This window comes from Natator depressus, chromosome 2, assembly GCF_965152275.1.
Source record: "Natator depressus isolate rNatDep1 chromosome 2, rNatDep2.hap1, whole genome shotgun sequence".
Lineage (NCBI taxonomy): Eukaryota > Metazoa > Chordata > Testudines > Cheloniidae > Natator > Natator depressus.
In genome coordinates, this window is record NC_134235.1 from 116,817,613 (window position 1) to 116,837,328 (window position 19,716).

The 19,716-nt window shown below is 42.3% G+C and overlaps 1 protein-coding gene across 1 annotated transcript; it reads left to right on the forward strand.

The window, feature by feature from the left end:
• Positions 1 to 228: 228 nt before the first annotated feature.
• IRF4 (interferon regulatory factor 4) lies at positions 229 to 16,864 on the forward strand. The gene is given in 10 exon segments (XM_074944942.1): positions 229 to 597; positions 599 to 653; positions 656 to 873; positions 1,577 to 1,763; positions 2,748 to 2,836; positions 3,444 to 3,585; positions 6,054 to 6,161; positions 7,615 to 7,968; positions 13,300 to 13,412; positions 15,932 to 16,864. Coding segments are annotated over 10 exon segments (1,779 nt in total). The 3' UTR covers positions 16,076 to 16,864.
• The last annotated feature ends 2,852 nt before the right edge of the window (positions 16,865 to 19,716 follow it).

Consider the following 19,716-nt stretch of genomic DNA (forward strand, 5'->3'; position numbering starts at 1 on the left):
CCTCCATGTATGGTTTTGAAACATACCTTCTTGGGCGGACTCGTGAATTAGCATCATATGTATGCACACACCGTGTGTGTGTATTTATGAGGACAATATATGTATACACACACGCACTCTTAGAGATCATAGGCGCTATTTATAACTATTTGTGGTTGAGGTTTTCAAAGCAGTGCCGGGGGGGGGGGGTTAGTATTTACATACGAACACAGGTGTATACACGAACACATGCCCAGCTATACTCTCAGTATCTGTTTCATAAACACACACACACACACACACACAGGCGCGGGAGGAGCAGGTAGAGATAAATACAGTGTCTATCGAGGCACGTGGAGTCGCTGTCTCTCCCCGTGCCCAGGAGCAGCCCATCCATGCAGCCAGGGCGCAGTAGCTCTCAGGGCCAGGGCCTGGCCGACTCACCCCGCCGGGAAGAGGCTCTCGCTGGGCCCCCTTGCTGCTGTGCATCGGGGAGAGGAACTTTCTCCCGTTCCCCTCCCAGGCTCGAGCCCCGTCGCAAAGTTAAGCAGCCCGGGCCGGCCCACGCCTGAGGCTGCAGCTAGCGGGGTGGCGTTTAATAGCGGGCGTCTCTCTCCTCTCCTCTCCTCTCCCCCCGGCCCCCTTGCCCTCCGTAAGCTGGTGCCCGGGCGTGTGCAGCGAGTGCGTGGCATGAACCTGGAGAGCAGCGAGTGCGGGATGAGCTCGGTGAGCTGCGGCAACGGGAAGCTCCGCCAGTGGCTGATTGACCAGATCGACAGCGGCAAGTACCCGGGCCTGGTGTGGGAGAACGACGAGAAGAGCATCTTCCGCATCCCCTGGAAGCACGCCGGCAAGCAGGACTACAACCGCGAGGAGGATGCCGCCCTCTTCAAGGTAGGGGGCGGCCAAGGGCCACTCACCCGCCCTCTGGGCGTGTCTCTTGCCGTCCTGCAGCCCCGACCCCCCTGGGCGGTGGGAGACAGGAGGGATCGAGTCCTTAGCAAGAAGGGCAGGATCTCCCCTTGGCGTGGCCCTGAACAACAACCCGAGCCGAGCCGCTGGAGGTCCTGCTCTCCAGCCAGCCAGGACCCACCGAGGCCCCATCCCGCACCGTTGAAGCCAATGGGAGTTTCGCCCTTGACTTCAGCGGGCGCAGGTCTGTCTTTTTCAAGCGCATTGGTTGCTGGTTGTTGCCTGGAGCGAGGCTGTGCAGTTTCTCCCAGAATTAATGCAGTTAATTGCTTTCCTCAGCAAGCCCTCTCGGTTTTGGTTTTGTTTTATTTTAACGAGAGGGTTGCCCGCGTCCATATGGAACACTTCCCCCCTCCTTCCTTCTCCAGCTGTAATCATAAACCTTTGTATGGTTGGAGAACAGTTATTTCTGCATTCACCCAGTCACTTTTCTTCTTTCTCTTACTATTTTATCTTGCCTTTGATACTGTTTTTATTACCTTATCAAGAAACCACCTCGCATATACTTTAGCATAAACCCATAGGGAATAAATTCCCCACTCGATTGCAATTTCAGCTTTTGTGATTGTCTACCTATAGCTTGATTTTTTTTCTCTTTCTTTTTGAACGTTTGAAATGTTTTCAGGCTTGGGCTCTTTTTAAAGGAAAGTTCAGAGAGGGCATTGATAAACCAGATCCCCCAACTTGGAAGACAAGGCTGCGGTGTGCTTTGAACAAGAGCAATGACTTTGAAGAACTGGTTGAGAGAAGCCAGCTGGATATTTCTGATCCATATAAAGTGTACCGAATAGTTCCAGAAGGAGCTAAAAAAGGTAGGCCATCTTAGGTTTTATATCCATTTAAAGTCTCATTTTCCAGTGTGCAAAAACTGAAGAGATGGCCAATGTGCTGTAAGTCACTCATGTCATGTATAATCATACAGTCACTCATGTCAGACTTGGTAGCAATCAATACAATAAACAAGATGTGCAGTACTCAAGTACGTCTTATTTGGATAAATTTCCCTTTGACTTACATTGGAGGTTTTGCCTGAAAAAGAACGGTGGGAGTCTGAATCGTAGCATTTGAAAAAATACCCCTTTGTTGGAGGTACAGGCATGCAGTATGTAAATTACTGGAGGGATTAATCTTGGCTCTACAGCCTCTATTTCAATTTTAAATAAAGTGATGCCTGTCTTAAGCAACCACTCAAGAGACAGGCAAAAATACGTTTGCTTAATGGACTTCAAATAAAGGTGGAGCAGACCTGAACTCATTAAGAGCCAGATTGTGCCGGACTACTTCAGGGGTGAGCAAGGTTAGCGGAGTGCATTATCCTCCCTAGCCCTCTTTGCCTCTGCATAGCAGTCAAGTAGGGTCACAGTCCAGGCACTCCCCTGTGCTTCTATTTTCCTAGAAGCCCCAGACCCTCAAGACACCCCAAAAAGGGCACACAGCAGGCAGTCATCCCTCCTATGCACTGGCCATCAGAGCTGGATGGGCACATAAAGGAAATATGCTGCACCCCTTGAAGGGATGTGAGCAGCAGGTGCTCTTCCTTCATGCACTGGGAAGCTCTGGGAGACAGAATTCCTCCCAAAGGTCCCTCTGCACCACTCCCTCTGTAGGCCAGTATCTATGAAGCACAATCAAGCCCCGTGTTTGGGGGTGGTGTAGGATGGTCTCTTAAGAGAGGAGATTGCTTATTAAGGGTGGTCTTTTGTACAGGTTTCTCTGCAGTAGATCATTTTCAGGTTTATTTAAGATTATTTCAGGTTTATTTAGTAACTTTGTTTTAATCCTTATCATGTATGTAGGAGCAAAACAACTCAGCCTAGAAGATCAACAGATAATGATGAACCATCCATACACAATGACTTCTCCTTACACTTCACTACAGGCTCAGGTACAGATCAGTCATGTGTTATTTTTTAGCTTGTTTGTTGGGTGTCGATTGAGCTAATTTTTGCAAGACCATATTATACTACAAGTCTTTCTATTCTGGTCTACCACCATTTAGTTCTGCTTGGAAAAAGACTTTTTTTTATAAGAAACTGAGAAATCTGGAAGCAATGTTTTTATCACGTGAAACCACAGGGCAGCTGATCCATCTGGGATTTTTTAAAATGTGAATTACAGCTCTGTTTTGTTAGGTTTTTTTTTGTAAAAATGGATGTATTGCCCTAGTACTTCTGGTGCCAGAAATTAAACATATGATGAAACAGTTATTCTACAGTAAAGTTTTGCAACATGCTCCAGTTGCCTATTATAATTTTGTCATGTTTATAGTTTACACTAATGGTGACATGCAGCTCATTTGAAAGCCTTCTCCTTTTGGCAAAATATCATCCGGGTGGTCTGTGTGATGCTTTGATCTACAAGAGATATGGGAGAACAAATAACAAAAAGTCTCCTGCAGAACTAAGGAAACTTTCTAATATGGGAGATTATGTGAAAGGCGGCATCAATTCTGATTGCAGCCAAATAAAATAATGTCTCATTAAACTGAACAGGTGTCAAACTACATGGTACCTCATGAACGTAACTGGAGAGATTTTGCCCCAGAGCAGCCACACCCTGACATCCCCTACCAATGCCAAAGTGTTCCTTTTGCAGCTCGCAGTCACCATTGGCAAGGTCCTGCTTGTGAAAACGGTAAGAACATCTCCCTGGATGTCAATTGCTCGCTAATCTAAAGAGACAATATGTGACCACCATAGAAGGACTACAGATTTCATATTTATTATTCATGGCTTCAGTGGCATTGGTATGGATGGCTTGATTTTCAGAAGTTCTGAGCATCCTTCAATGACAGCTGCAGGTGATCAGCACCGGTCATCTATATTGACACTTATTTTATTTTATTCTTTTATTTGTTTTACTGTAGTGCTTAGGAGCCTTAGTCATCACCATAGTATCTCATATTGCCAACCCCAAGCGTTCAAAAATTGAGTCACCCCCCCCCACAAATGATTTATAAATGAATATGTATAGATAATTTTTTTATTTGTCTTCTGATTTTTGAGTCTTTATGGTTCATATTTTTCACGTTTTTCTTCATCATCACATAGGTTAGAAACGTACTTTCCCCCTCTTAAATGAAAGCTGATATTCTCACATAGTCATAGCATTCCAGGATCTGAGGGTTTGTGAACTGTACTAAGTATTGATAGAGTTGGCAGCACCGAATCTGAGCACCTGAAAAACATGCAAAGTAGGGAAGTCTTTACCTTATGTGGGGAACTGAGGTACACAGAGATTAAGTGACTTGTTCCATGGTGACACAGGAGGTCTGTAGAAGAGCTGGAAATTGAGCCCGGATTTCCTGTGTTGCAGTCTAATGCCTTATTCACATGACCATCCATTGTGCCGTGTATGGCTGCAGGCTCAGACTCTCAAGGGATATATGCTCATTTCAGTATGCAGGGATTTGCTCCATAAGTACAGCTCCCCACATATCCATATGAGAATAATCTTGCAAAAAGTAGAAATCCTTAGTCCAAGATGAGATAAGGAAGGAATACTTAAAGCGCACAGGGTATTAGAACTACAAAATATAGTCCTTTAATGGTTCAAGTGCAATGAAATAAACTTCTGTTTACATTTGTCTATTGTCAGCTGAACACTCTACATTTAGACAAGTGAGCTATTTAGTTGAAATTTTATAAAATTCTGCCCTGATTTACACCCCATGCAACAGTTACTTCAATGGGGTAGTGAATGTAGGTTTTGGTCCTTATGATCTATTGAACCTATGCTGAATAGAAACACTAATTTTGAAGTGAACAGTGTCATAAACTCTTAGATACTATGGTAAAGACTGCTCTAGAAAATGCTAAGATAGAGAATAAAAGAAACACGGCATTTTCTAATACTAGAAAGAAGACCATAACTATAATTTTTCTCTGGAAAATTTATCTGTTGATTACCTGATAGAATCTTAGCATATACAGATTTAAAAAAATCACTGATATTTTTGCTTTGTTTTTTGTTAGTAACCATGAACATTATGTCAAGCTTTAGTAATAATATTGCTTTTCCTGGTTTCAATTTCATTCCTTCATCCCCCAGTCTTATGCTTATCATTACAGCCGTTCTTTAAAAGTCACTGCTCCAAAGCATCATTTTCCCCGCATTGTATCCCGGGTCAGCGGGCATTCTGAAGACACAAGAAATACAGGGCCTTCTATCTTTGTGGCTTAAAAGAAAATGAGTCAATCCCCAATGCAGCAAAGCATTTAAACCCATGCTTAATGGGCCAATGGGATGTCAGCATATGCTTAAAGTTAAGCACATGCTTAAGTGTTTTCTTGTATAGGGATGGATGTAAACAAATTGTCAAGTGTTTTCCTGTCTCAGGGTCTAAGTGCTGCATTAAGCTTGTATCAGAGAATTGGGCAATAGTGGTTTACTCACTGGATTGTCTTGTTTGTCAACAGTCACTCAGGTATGCCCTTGGCACAGGTTAAAAAGTGAACTAGCTTTGCAAAGAGTCAAATCTGTCTATGGGAAAGAGTAGTGTAGCTTACCTGCATCATAAATATTGTGTTTATGATATAAAGCCCTTTGAAATCAATGCTAAGATTCCTGTTGACTTCAAGGGACTTTGGACAGGTGTTATCACATTTCAGTTTGCCTCAATATTATCTCACTCACAGGAAGGGATAGCTCGGGAAAGGACTAATGTTGGCTGTAATATTAAAACTCTAATACTCTACTGCAGGAGAATCTCTTTTCCCTACAATTGTCTTCTTTCTTTAACACCACTAAAGACACAATGACTGAATATTTGAGTTGCCTTTGATAAAACTCCTTAAGACCTGTGAGAATGAATGGATTATTTTTCATCAGCCTTCAAGAACACCATTATCTAGTTAAAATGCAGATTATTTCTATGGGAGAATAATATGCACGGATATTGTTAGGTAAAAGAACAATACTTAAAAGATCCAAATAAGAAAAATCTAGATAACATCTTGAGTGGATAAAATATTTTGGTCAAGGGGAAGTTTTTTTTTATAGAGCTGAAGCTCAGAAACTCTCACATGCATAGCTGTGAACTCTAACTTTGCTCTTGGATTTTAGATAGCTAGATATCATTTGACTTTTTTTTGTGAAAACAGGTTGTCAGGTGACTGGAACCTTTTATGCTTGTGCACCATCTGAGTCACAGACTCCTGGGATCCCAATAGAGCCAAGCATAAGGTCTGGTGAAGCTCTTGCACTATCAGGTAAGTCTATAACACCAGGCTTTCATGGTGAACCATCCAGGAGGCTTTCCTTATAACTTTCCAAGTAAATGTTTTCTCACAGTTTATAGGGACTTCTTTTGTGAGTGCAAGTGACATTTCCTTTCCAAATGACTTCTGTGCATATACACTTAGGCCTCAATTCAGCAAGATTTTTAAGCACATGTGGAACTTTAAGCACTCGAGTAGTCCTCACTGAAATCTGTAACTCAGGTTGAAATCAATGGGACCATTCATGTGCTTAAAGTTACACATGCTTAAATACTTTGCTCTTTCAAGCAAATTCTTGGGTGCTCCTCAGTGAGTCATCAGATAGGACAACTGCTGACAGGTGAAGCAGATTCTTCTTTAGCACACCACACAGCCATATTGCTTTTGGATTCAGAGGTCTAGTGGTTTTTTTTTTTTAACCTGGACCATATCCTTTCTTGAAAAATTCTATTTGTTTGTTCAACATTTTGTCCTATGGATACTTTTCTGTCTTCTGTGTTGACTGCATCAAGATTTGCATCATTTATTTATTCTTGATAAAATAAAACCTCTTGGTACATTGGTAATGACACTTTCACTCTCTGAAAATAAATCTGTTCAGCCAGTTTGCAGTTGTTCAGACTCAAGGGTGGCTTTTTTATTTTATTCCTTATTTGGAAATGTAGGAGCTAGTTTGTTTTTTAAACTAACAATGGAAATTATCTGGAGAAATTGATAATGCAATGTTAAGGGGAGAGACTTGGCTGGCAAATGGCAGGCAGAGTTAAACACATGCCTAAGTGCCCTTCCTGAGCAGGGCTGCTGTCCTGAAGGGGTCTATTTGCACAGCCCTGCACCAGTGCTGTGCAGGATCAAGCCCTTAACAATCACTCTCCTGTGTCGAGTGACCACTTTAAAACTATGCCTAAGATTTCAAATATAATTTTGTCTGTGTTTCAGCCAAAGACCACTTTTACTAGGCAACTGATTGCATTTTTGCAAGTCTTGTGGTTAGTTGCTTAACATGGTTCTATACGACATCTTGAGAGAAGCATAGCTATTTTCTGATTTATCTAGGAGAACATCTTGAGACTGAGCATTAATTCCAATTAAACCTGTGAAGTACAAACACTTTTTTCCCCATTAATGAAAATATGCAGCTTGCCAGGCATTAATGTCTAGCATATTTTCTGCTCTCTGCATCACAAGCTATGCAATTCCCACTCCAGGGTCCTCTATTGGTAGAAGCTGGTGTTGGAGTCTGTGCTTCCATATTTCATTATTTCAATTCAATCTATGTTTTTCCCTAAATCAGGGATAAATTCTGAGAGATGCTGAGTATTAGAAATGATAGGTGCATAGCACCTTGCAAGATCTGGCCCATTGGCCTTAATAATACTGTGATGTAATGTAAAATACTCACAATATTGAACAGCAGTAATTTTTTTCCAAAATATACTTACAGACTGTCGACTACACATCTGTCTATATTACCGTGAAATACTGGTGAAAGAGATGACGACTTCAAGTCCTGAAGGCTGTAGAATATCTCATGCCCAAAATTATGAGGTCAGCAGCTTGGATCAAGTTATCTTCCCGTATCCAGAAGATAATGGCCAGAGGAAAAACATAGAAAAATTACTGAGCCACTTGGAACGAGGAGTAATACTCTGGATGGCACCTGATGGGCTTTATGCTAAGAGACTTTGTCAAAGCAGGATCTACTGGGATGGACCTCTGGCTTTATGCAGTGACAGGCCAAATAAACTGGAAAGGGAGCAGACCTGCAAACTTTTTGATACTCAGCAATTTTTAGCAGGTAATTTTCAATTTAGGTTACATGTTGTCTATATAAATGTCACCAAATCATTGTCATTGTGGTTCCAGATGGGCACTATTAAAGCGCTCTTTGTACTAAATTACTCCCACCGAAGTGGTTGGGAGACGCAGATGCTCAGCTGCTCTCTGGATGTGGCCGTATATGTAGGTGTTAGAAGAGCACAGCTTAGGAATACTGTTTTATTTGTATATTACCATGGTTAGTTCTGCTTTTGATACACTTATGTGGCTCCCATTGAAAGTGATAGGAACCACTCATGCTCAACTGAGGACAAGGTAAGGCCTGTGTCACTTTATACTGAGTGGGAGGAGCCCAACAAAATAGTCCTTCGTAAGATTGGATAGTCGATGGGACCACATTCTGATTTTGGATCCACTGGTGTAAATCTTGAGTAACTCCATTGTCTTCAGTTGATTTACTCCAGACTTATGCTGGTGTGAGTCTGAAATCTGACCCACAGTATTTAAACATGAGCAAGTATTAATCCCAACAGATATTTTTTAAATCTGTGTTTTGGTGTGTGCGTGTGTCTATATTTAAACAAATATTCTGGAAAATATTTGTGGGGTGGATTTATAGACTCTGATTTTCAACAATCATCCTATTAACTAATGGCATAGGGCAAGATTGTATCTTGCCCAACACACCTGCAAAAGTGAGTAAGATGTTTGAAGGCACGCCCTCAACCCCCTGCACTGGTTATTTGGATTGTGGGTAGCAGAATGGAGGGGAAAACAGCCCCACAGGGATACTCCTGCTCTGGGAAGGGAGTGGATGGAGTCTTGGCTCCAATTTCCAAGATGCTGACCAGCACTTCTGAGCTAGCACAGAGAGATGAGCAACCTGCTCCAGGGAAAGGGGTGGATGTGGATTACTTCCCCTCCCCTAGAGTAAGGGGAGAAACAGGGCGGCACAATTATATGCTGCCCCTTACTAGGGCTTGTGGCAGAGCTACAGTTGAGCTGTTAAGTTTTAAAGTGGCAGTTTTAGAGTCTCTCCTCCTGTGCAGAACACCTTACTGCCTTTCAGACCTATATATTGGTATAAGTTACAGTTTTGTAGAAAAATAATGCAATGCTTTAAAAAATACCCCAAATGAGCCACTGCCTTTATAATATTTCATTTTCCAGACTTTGATGTGTCATCCTAGCAGAATTATCAAGCATCATATACATTTAAATACACATCTGAAGAGGATATGAAAATTGACAGTTAAAAAGGGGAATTTGAGCTGAATTTATGGGGTTACAACTTCTATTGTATGCTAATTGTAAGATGTATCGTTATGCCTGCAATCTTGTGCCTGGAAGTCCTTTTTCCTTTTTCAGATGCCACTTTAAATTAAATCTGGCTCTTCCAAACCATTCACAGGATATGTGGCAGTATCTGTTTAGAAGCCTATTCCCAAAGGTTAACTTAAGCACAGTTTTCTAAGTTATGTGTTTGCAAATGCATGTGCAAACACGCGTACGATTGCATGCTTAATTTGTGTGCAGTTATCACAACAGTGTGTGCAAATTGGGGTGTAACGTGCAGCTAGCCAGGTAACTTCTTAAGTGACTATTTTGCCATGCACATACCATAGCTACACATTAATTTTGGTTAGTGAGCTCCCAAATCAAGTGTACATTTGGGTGCGGACAGTCAGAAAATCAGACCCTTAGGGGATGGAAACACTCCAGACTTCTACTAAGAGATGCATGTCCCAAAGAATTCACAGAAGGAAGATGCAGAGCCTGGGCTGTGGCCTTTAATTGATACGGCTGTGTATTGGTGCGGGGATATGTCCGTACGGGACTCACTGAAAGACTGGGCTTTGTGATTCTGGCATATAGTACAGGGGTGACCACATTCTAACGTCTGGGTTATTTATGGAGAGATCTGAGTGATGACTTTAGCAAACCAGGAGAGAGAGAGAATTTGGAGAAGGCTCAAAGACTGGAATTGGAGAAGGGTATGAAGGGGCGTTAAGGAGGCTTGCATGAGTGGAGAGTAGGCAGCTGGAGCTAGAATAGAAGGAAGTGAGACCTGATTTGGGGAGGCATGTGAAAACCTGGCAGTTGAAGTCTGAATTTGACCCGGGAGATGAGAGGGAGCCAGTGGAGCTGTTTAAAGAGCAAAGTGACATGCTCAGAGCAGTGAGAGGACCTCAAGTACATGCTGTCATGCATTTGGAACAGCTGGGATTCTCTGCTTCTCTTTCATATTGAAGATCATTTCTGAAACTCTTCATGGGCCAACTCCCTTCTCTATCCCATCCCTTCCCAGGGCTATTATGCTGCAATACCTTGAGAATCACTGAGGCTGAGGGCTTGTCTACACTTACTGGGGAATTGAAGCACGATGCGTCGGTGGTCGATTTTAGCGGGTCTAGTGAAGACCTGCTAAATTGACCGCAGATTGCACTCCCATTGACTCCTGTACTCCATCTGAATGAGAAACGCAAGGGGAGTCGATGGGAGAGCGTCTCCCGTCAACATCGCCTTGTGTGGACCCCGCGGTAAGTAGATCTAAGTACGTCGACTTCAGCTACATTATTCACATAGCTGAAGTTGTGTAACTTAGATCGATCTCCCCCTGTAGTGTAGACAAGGCCTGAGTAAAATTCTGTGACAGAGGAGAGGTAGGGATGGGGTTCTTTCCCCAGTAGTAACACTGGGACTTATTAATCGGGAATTGCACCGACCCCAGACTCCTCCTTGCCCCCTCTTATGACACCTAAGTGAGTGCAGCGTTGGATGATCATACCAAAGGACTGAAAATCTCCCCCTCTGCTCCTAGCAGGTTGTGAGCATTTTTAGGGCTTGTTGGAAATAGAGAGAGAACATTACCTACTTTTTTGTTCAAAGAGAACTGTACTCTATTTGTCATTAATTATTAATTTATTATTCATCATTATAATTTATTATTCAGTTGAACGTAGAGGCCTCAACTGAGACTAGAGCCCTGTTGTGCTGGGCACTGCACTTACACAGAGTAAGAAACAGTCCCTGCCCCAAAGAGCATTCAATCGGAATAGAGAAGACAGGCAAATTGTGGAAGAAAGGAAGTGTTGTTATGCCCATTTTATGGATGGGGGAAGTCCGGCATGGAGAGATTTTGTGACTTGTCCAAGGTCTCACGGGAACTGAGCCCACATCTCTTGAATCCCAGTATAATACCTTAATCACAAGCCCAGCCTTTCTCTCTGCAAGGTGCTGTCCCCCATCCCAATATTGTGTTAATTTTAAAATATTTTATGATTGATTTCCTTTTGCAAGGTTTCCCAAAAGACACGAACCACATTACAGAGCATTATTAGCTCTTTATAAGTCAATGACATAAAAAAGACCTCATGTAAAGCAAAAGGTCCTAAGGATGTTGAAATAAAGATGTGGTTTTCTTTTTTTTAAATTCAATTAAATACTGTTAATTTTACGATGCCACTGGCCAATGTATTTTAACCCAAGTGGAGCCCTCTTGTAAACATCTCCCCCACACATTGCCTATTAATATAAATAATATAAATATTTATATATTTGAGAGGCAGTATTGCCTAGTGACTAGAGCACTGGACTGGAATTCAGGAGACCTGGGTTCTTTTCCTGACTGTGCCACTGTCCCGCTGAGTGACTTTGTATAGGTTACTTCCCCTCTCTGTGCCTCAGTATCCCCATCTGTGAAATGGGGCTAATGATGCTGATGTCCTTGGTAAAGTGCTTGGAGCTCTGCGGGTTAAATGTGCTGTATAAGACCTATATGGTGTTGTTACTGTTTATTAGAATCAAAGGATGACTATAACCAAATTTGCACTTTGCACATTGCAGCCTTTTGAGATTTTCATGGTATTGTATTATAAACTAACATTTTTGATGATGATATGTTGTGCCTAAAGAAATCTCAGTGCTTTACAGAGCAATAGAAGGGATGGAATCCTGACCCTATTGAAGACAATGGCAAGACTCTCACTGACTTCAGTGGGGCCAGGATTTCACCCAAAGTGCCTCCTCTGCAGAGTTTGCAGTATAAAAATAGACATGACCCAACAAGTGACAGCAGCAGAGAGGGGAAAGGAGGATGAGGGGGGCGATGAAAGGCCACAGATGTCACTGTGTTTGAGCCTGGCCCTTTTCAAAGGGTCTGTCCACACTGCAATCTGAGATGTGATTGCAGCTTGGGTAGTCAGACCCACACTGGCTTTCCCTGTGCTAAAATGCCTAAAAATAACAACGTTGATGTGGTAACGTGGGCTCCAGTGTGGATTATACAAGCATGCTGGGGACTTATGTGCATTGCGAGTCCATGCGGCCTCATTCAGACTGCTATTTTTAGCTCTGCTAGTGCGAATATGTCTACCTGCGCTGTAATCACACCTCTGATTGCAATGTAGACATACCTATAGAGAGAGCTCACGAGATCTCTGGGACCCTGGCTCCTGTAGTAGAAGCGAAAAGCAAACCATCCAGAAAATATGTGATCCGAACTAATTACATTCCTGTGGATTCATGACCTGGCGGGGGGTGGGATGGACAGTATACAGACACTAACATGGTTGTGTCTGGGCCTGCTCCTACTGAAGCCATTGTCTTAAGTGGGAGTAAGATCAAGCCCTTACAAAGGTGTACTAGCTGCATTGCGAGCTAGTCCTGAGATTTGCCATCTACTTTCTAATGAACAATCCATCTTCTGAGGTTCAGTCATCACAAGTAGTGGGCACAGAAGTATAGTCTGAAGTCAGTGTAAACACTTCTGTTACTTAAATTGCTCTCAGTTCTACTCTTAAGGGTGACAGGCTTTCCTGCAACATCTCAGCACCATTGTTTTTGAAAGAAGTCGTGCAATGTGACTTACATAGCATGATCCTTCTGAAATGTATATGTGGATGGGAGAAACTTAAACCGGCAAAGTTCAAAAGTCCTGAAGAATGTTTCAGAAGTTTCTGTTGTTGAGCCGAACACAAGCATGAATCTGAGGAAATCCCAATTGCTGTTTATATGAAATTACTCAAAATGCAATACAAATAGAATAATTGGAGTCTCTTAGCTCTTGGAGGGAGACAAAGTTTTCAGCTATTTGTCCCTTGCTGGTACTTATCTGTGTTCTCTCCCTGATCTGTGGCAAAGTCTCCAAGATCCTTGATGCTGGTATCTCTCCTTTCTCCCAGACTCGCTTTCCCTTTGCTAGACCCTGTCATCACTTTTGCCAGTTGTCCAATAGAACCTCTTCATTGCTCCTGTTGTCTGCTGTTCTGCTCCAAGGTCCTTCACTACTAACTCTGGAACTCAGCCATTGATGGTGAGGATTTTCTGAACATATCTTTTCTGTCTTCAGAATTGCAAGCTTTTGCCCACCATGGACGTCCATTGCCTAGATTCCAGGTTGCTCTGTGTTTTGGAGAGGAATTTCCAGACCCACAAAGGCAGAGGAAGCTAATTACAGCCCACGTAAGTATGATTTATTTCATTTCTTAGTTTAAAATGAAGAGTATGTGAATCTGACAGGCAGCCTTCTCTTCCTCTCATCAGTAAGCTGTGAGGGAGGCAGTATAGTCTAGTGGCTAGGGCACTGGACTGGGAGACCTGGGTTCAGTTCCCTGCTCTGCCATTAGCCCGCTGGCAAGTCATATCCCGCCTTGTGCCTTATTTTCCCCATCTGTAAAAAATGGAGATAAGAAGACTGACCTCCTTTGTAAAGCGCTTTGCGATCTACTGATGAAAGCACTTGAGAGGCGCGATTACGACTATTAGCTAAATGGAACAGTTTGACGAGTGTCAGCCATGTGACACTAGTAAGCAGGGCCTTGCCTAGAATATTATTGCATGACTGCCAAAGCTGGCGCATAACTGTGGATTCTTTTAAAATTGCCACATAAGTATGCTGCAGCATCTAAGCTTTCTCAGAGATACCCCCTCCCCTTTCGCCCCTCCTAGCCTCAGGTGTCTGCACCGCAAAATGCCATAGCAGACTGAGGCAGGCTTTACTGCTTGGGTTACTCTTGCTTCACCTCTTGGCGGCTATCTTTGTAACCCTGGGCCTTGACTATACTGCATACTTTTACATTCATTTCCCTGCAGTAGTGCAGCTGCACCAGTGTAAGCAATAGTGGAGGCTGGGATCAGCTGCTTTCCAAAACCCGAGCTCCACAAAGGAGATGTACCCAGGGTCTCCCTGTCCACGCTAGAGGCAGGGTTTAGTTTATTGCCATTCTCTCCGAAGTGGGAGAATATTGGTGTTTCATTTTGTAAGTCATCCAGATGCTAAGGTGATGGGCCAGAGATTTTTGTAATAAAATAATTACCTTCCCTTTACAAATTATGTAACTTCCTTACCACTATCTGCCTGCAACGCATTGCCCTGTGGTTCCCCTGGGTAGAGGATTACAGCTTCCAAGTTCAGTTTGCTGTCCTCCCCAGACATCCTCTGTTGGAATGAATGTTCCCATGGTCAGGTTAGCTTTTTCTTCCTTTCAGAGATCCTCTAACTCTAACACATGCCCCCCCAACCCAGACATCAGTCCTGCATCTTTAGATTGCTGGGGAGTATCGAGCCAGGAATACAATGGCGTAATTATTCGAGCAAAGATCAGAGATATCATTGGACCTCAAGCCTCCTCATTCCCTGCTTAGGCCCCCAACAGTACAAATTCTCTCCTACATCTCCACCATCCATAACACCTCCCACTTCCCAGCCACTCCCTCTCTCCTCCCATCTGCTTTCCAAATTTCTGGCCTCCCTTCAAAGTACCCTTTCCCCACAGCCCTCCTCTTCTCAAACATATTCTCTCCCTCCGCCCACAAAGACTCTCCTCTGAGCCTGTGCCCACTGCCCCCCCCAACCTTCCTGCCCCCATAACTCTCAGTGAGTTTGGTCTCTTCTCCAGCGCTCTGCCTCATACCTGACCCTGGTTATGCTGGCTGGCAGCTTAATCTCTTCTCTGGAATTGGCTCAGCCCCTGCCTTGGGTCCCCCTGTTCTGCACTTGGAACTGATGGGGGATGGGGAGGGCGGGAACTGAGCAGGCTTCATAGAGCACTCAGTTGCATGCCTGCCCAGCAGAGGCCCAGAACAGCCCCTCGCAGCAGGCGGTTACACCTGCAGTTGCTTCCTTCCTGTCCAGCTGACCAGTCCAACAGCTGATGAGGGGAAGTGGCGAGAGATTGCTGAATTGCTACAGTAAGCATCAGCCTCAAACTCCTGTCCCTTCCTCCACTGCTGATGTCGGCTGAAAGCTAGGGAGGACATGTTCTTCCCCCTGCCACCCACACACCTTTCCTCCATAAAGTGATGTCCATGCAGGGCTGCGTCTAAATGTTTAGAGGATCTCGGATCTTTTCTCAGAACATATTTGTTCCCCATTTATAAGTCTCAAGTTTTTATATCCTAGGAGTCAAAGTTAAGTATTTAACTAAGGCACTGTGCAAAGCTGGGGCCCCTTGGGGCTAGTGAGACAAGCAAAATGAGTAGAGCTGCTCAAACACTTCACAAAAGCTTGGCCCTATTAGACCAGTGCAGTGCTGAACAGATACAGTTAGGGATGAATGCACATACAATAACATTTAAATTTAGAAACGTTAGACTTGGACTCAGAATAAGGGACTGATTTTTAAAGTTAAGCATGTGAAACCGGGCCTGCATTTGGCCGTGCCTAATTTAGCCATAGAAATATGGGCACACACAAATCAGGCGTCGCATGTACATATGGACTAGCTGACAGGGGACATTTGCAAACGCATGCTTTATGCAATGGGTATTTGTCAGCAAAAACTGCAGCTAGCTCTAAGAATCTGGAGTTGAAGTAAAGGCAGAGCTCAATGAGAACAGAGTGCATTTTCTTTCCATTTTGGTATGTGGAACTGTTTTATTTTGGCTTGTTTTAAACATCTTTTTATTGTTGAGTAAATAGCTAATACGAACAATATGGAACATGCTATCATGCTTCAATAACATTTTTATCTGTTGTTAAGGTTGAGCCAATGTTTGCAAGGCAGCTGTATTACTTTGCTCAACAAAACAGTGGACATTTTCTGAGAGGCTATGATTTACCAGAACATGTCACTAGTCCAGAGGATTACCACAGATCTATTCGCCATTCCTCCATTCAAGAATAATCTCCTCAGAAGGAGTGTGTTTAAGGCTTTGTAAAGATGATGCATATTGGAAGAACAGAGCTGGATCACATCTTGGGGATCCAAATCACAGCTGGATTTATTCAGGAAAACAAAGTCTCAGAGATTGGAAAATGAACCAGAACAACAATATCGTACAATAGAAACTATGGGGCTTCAAGATTTGGATGGTACATCTCACATAGATTCCGCGGTTGCTGGGGATAACTGTGAAAACTGACAAAATGTTTGATATGTTTACATTGTTTAAACATTCTCCATGGTTTGAGGATGACTTCTTGCTGAAGACTTAAATTCAGAGTTTACAATGTTATGATATTTGCAGAGCTATTTATTTGTGATTACAAATCTCAGGGCGGGGAAATATATTGGCAGTATTCCCAGCATGAAGCTGTAGCTACTGTGGGAAAGATGGCACACAAGTGGCCTAGGCATCCATAAATGTTTTGTTGTGAATAGCTACATATGTAAGTGGTTAAGAATTTAGATTGTTAAGCGTGGTAAACTTTTTATGCCTATATTCTTCTATGAAAGTTTCAGTGTGTATTTTTTTTTAAAAAATCCAATCCTAATGAGAGAGATATTTTTATGCCTGACATTTCTCTTCACAGTGAATTTTGTTATTATCACTGCTGTTAGTAGATTGATACCCATAAAAGCACTTAGAAGAGTTGTCTAGATGGCGTATTTGGGGTAGTACATTGTGAAGGGTGGCCATTTAATGTTGGAGAGTCAGCAAGCAACTGATGCTTCTCTCTAACAATCTCTAGATCTGGGAGTTTTTGCTGTCTGTGTGGCAGGTGGGATCATTGATTTGAATTCTAGACCATAGAATAAAACAGGTTTTTGAGAAAATGACTGTAATCTTTGATAATTATTCTTTCATATATGATTATATTTTGGTGGTCATTCTCACTGGCACATATATGTAACATGAAATAGATTTCCAAGGTACATTTGTATAGATATGGTAAATATTCACAAAAAGAGTCATTGACTTACACAAGGTCAAGTTCTGCTTTTGGCTGTGCACCTACAGCTCCCTTCCTTGTGTACGGAAGTCCAGTGGGAGCCAGGTGTCCAAAGAAGAGCAGACTTTGGCCCATAGTATTAGTAGAGCTGGGAATATCTATCCTAACTTTTTGTTTTAAAAAGTAAAAAAAAAAAAAAAAAAAAAAGTATAATTTCAGGAAATTTACAACTCTTAATGCTGGGGTATTGATTATTTGCTTGCATATGCAAATGAACTTGGAACTCCTTTGTATGACAGAGAGAGAGAGATCTGTCAATATTGGGATGTGTGTGTGAAATTCTACAGTCTATGTTATGCAGGAGGTCAGACTAGATGGTCATAATGGTCTGTTCTGGCCTTAAAAATCTGTGAATTTATATTTCTCATGCCAGAAAGATCCTCTCCACGGTTAGAAATATACTTTGTTTGAATTTCTAGCTAGAACAAAATTGTATATGGTCTGACAGCAGACTCACATTCTAGGGAACTTTATACATCTTAAAGATGCATACTATTTTGGGATATAATATCCCCCCTTTTCTCCCCTCCCATAAGGCCAGTTTATCAGTTCATTATGTTTCAATGTTCTTCTTTACTTGAAATATCTTTCCTGACTTACGTGTTCTTAGGGGAATACACTATCTCACAGACATTCAAATCTCTTTATTAGTCAGCCTCCAACCCTTTTTAATTTGCACACTTCTATGTATATTTTAGTCCAGTGAAGCATGCAGAACTTCAGTTGAAATCAATGGGACTTTTATGTGCAGGACTGAAGAAATGAACTGATATACAGCATTGGATGTGGTTTTAACTTTTCCTAATAGTCATTGCTTCACTTGTTGAGTGTCTCCGCACACATCTCAGAATCTAGTCCTGGACCCCACCAGTTCAGCTTTGTAGATCAGATGTGTTGTTTTCTGAGGTGGGGTTAGTTCTTAAGGGCCAAATCCTGCATTGCCATCTCCGGCAAGAGGCTCAGTTAAGTCAGTGGGAGGTTTGTTTATGTAAAGATTGCAGGAACAGACCATAAGAAAGGAAGTCTGAAATATGAAAACATTCAGTGTTAGTTCACTTTGCAAAGCATTGAAAAAGATGTATTTTTTCCTTTGCTGAATTGTAGACGTTGCAGGGAATAAAAATCACTGAGGGCCAGATTCTGCTATTGGATGCCTGGAGCTCCCATCAGCTTCAGAATTTGGACTTTGATGTCTTCTATGGCTTATGTGAAATCCTGATTCTTAAAGTCAAGGCATAGTGGTATCTGTTTTCAGTATCACTGCACATTGGAAAGATATTGAACTATTTGTCCAATTCATCAAGTTTGACTTGGAATATGCTATTTTCAGGATGATATTACTAAATTCCTTCGGGAAAATACAAGAGGTTGTAAGTTAGTTATGTTGGCCTTTGACCCCGCTCCCATGGAAATCAATAGTGAAAGTCCCATTGACCTTTAGTGAGAACCAGATGATGCCTTATGGGAGCAAAGAATGGCACTTACTGTTAAGTGATCAGTTTTAATCCTTCTGGAATGTGAGGGGAGTTTCAGATTGTTCCATCAAGAATATAAAGATCACAGCTTCATAAGCTTCTATGTTTTAGAATAAAGGCTACAGAAACACTGAACGTTTGTAGATTCATTTACAAATTACATTTATTTTTTGCTGGTAGATATTTTAGGATAGGTTAGTGTTATGTAAGTCTAAAAGCTGATTGTGTTGAACTACTTGTTGTTTGAATGTGGTACCTTCCAGGAAAGCAGCGAATTGCAAGTATAGAATGAGGCAGCTTCTCAAAATGTGTTCCAGGTTTTACCCATTATAGCCCTGGAGAGAAGAACTTTCCAAACTTACACTGATTTTACCAACACCTTGGTAATGATGGCCAGAATTTCACAGGTTCACTGTAGACAACCTAGCATTGCTGTTATGGTACTGCCCCGATTCAGCTAAGCACGTAAGCTCTTCGTTTGAGCATGTGCTTAAGTCCATTCCTACTCAGCAAAGCATGTACGTGCGTGCCAAATTCTAGTGCTTTCCTGAATTGGGGCCTAAAGATTGAGGTACTGGAGTGTGTGTTTGAGAGAGAGGAGAGGAGTTTTGATAAGACCAAAGGGAGGTGATCAAATTAAACAATAGGAACTGTCCTAGTGGAGTAGCAACAGCATATGCCATTGTACTCAGTAACCCAAAGCAAGAGGAGAGTCTGCAAACTGTGCAAGAGATCTACAAAGTCTTTTAGGAAGGGGAAACTATCCATCTCTTTGTGTTGCATCTTCTGCCATCCAAAGTCAGAGGTACATTAAGCTTGGCTTTGGAAGGAGCTTTTAACTATACTCCCCTCAGGAGCACAGTACAGTAAAGTTAGCAGCTGTTGAAGAAGAAGGGATTTAAAAAAAAAGAAAAGAAAGAAAAGCATCCAATAAGAAGTTGCATGTGATATCCAGTAGGACTGTCTGTAAATTCTGAACTAATTATGAGTACCCTATTTGTAGTGTAGGAAAGCCTCCAGGTGAAAATTTATTTAACACAAACAAAAAGCCAGAAACATCTATTTTTGAAAAAGAGCAATGAATATCTAGAATGGTACCGTGAATTACATTGTAAAT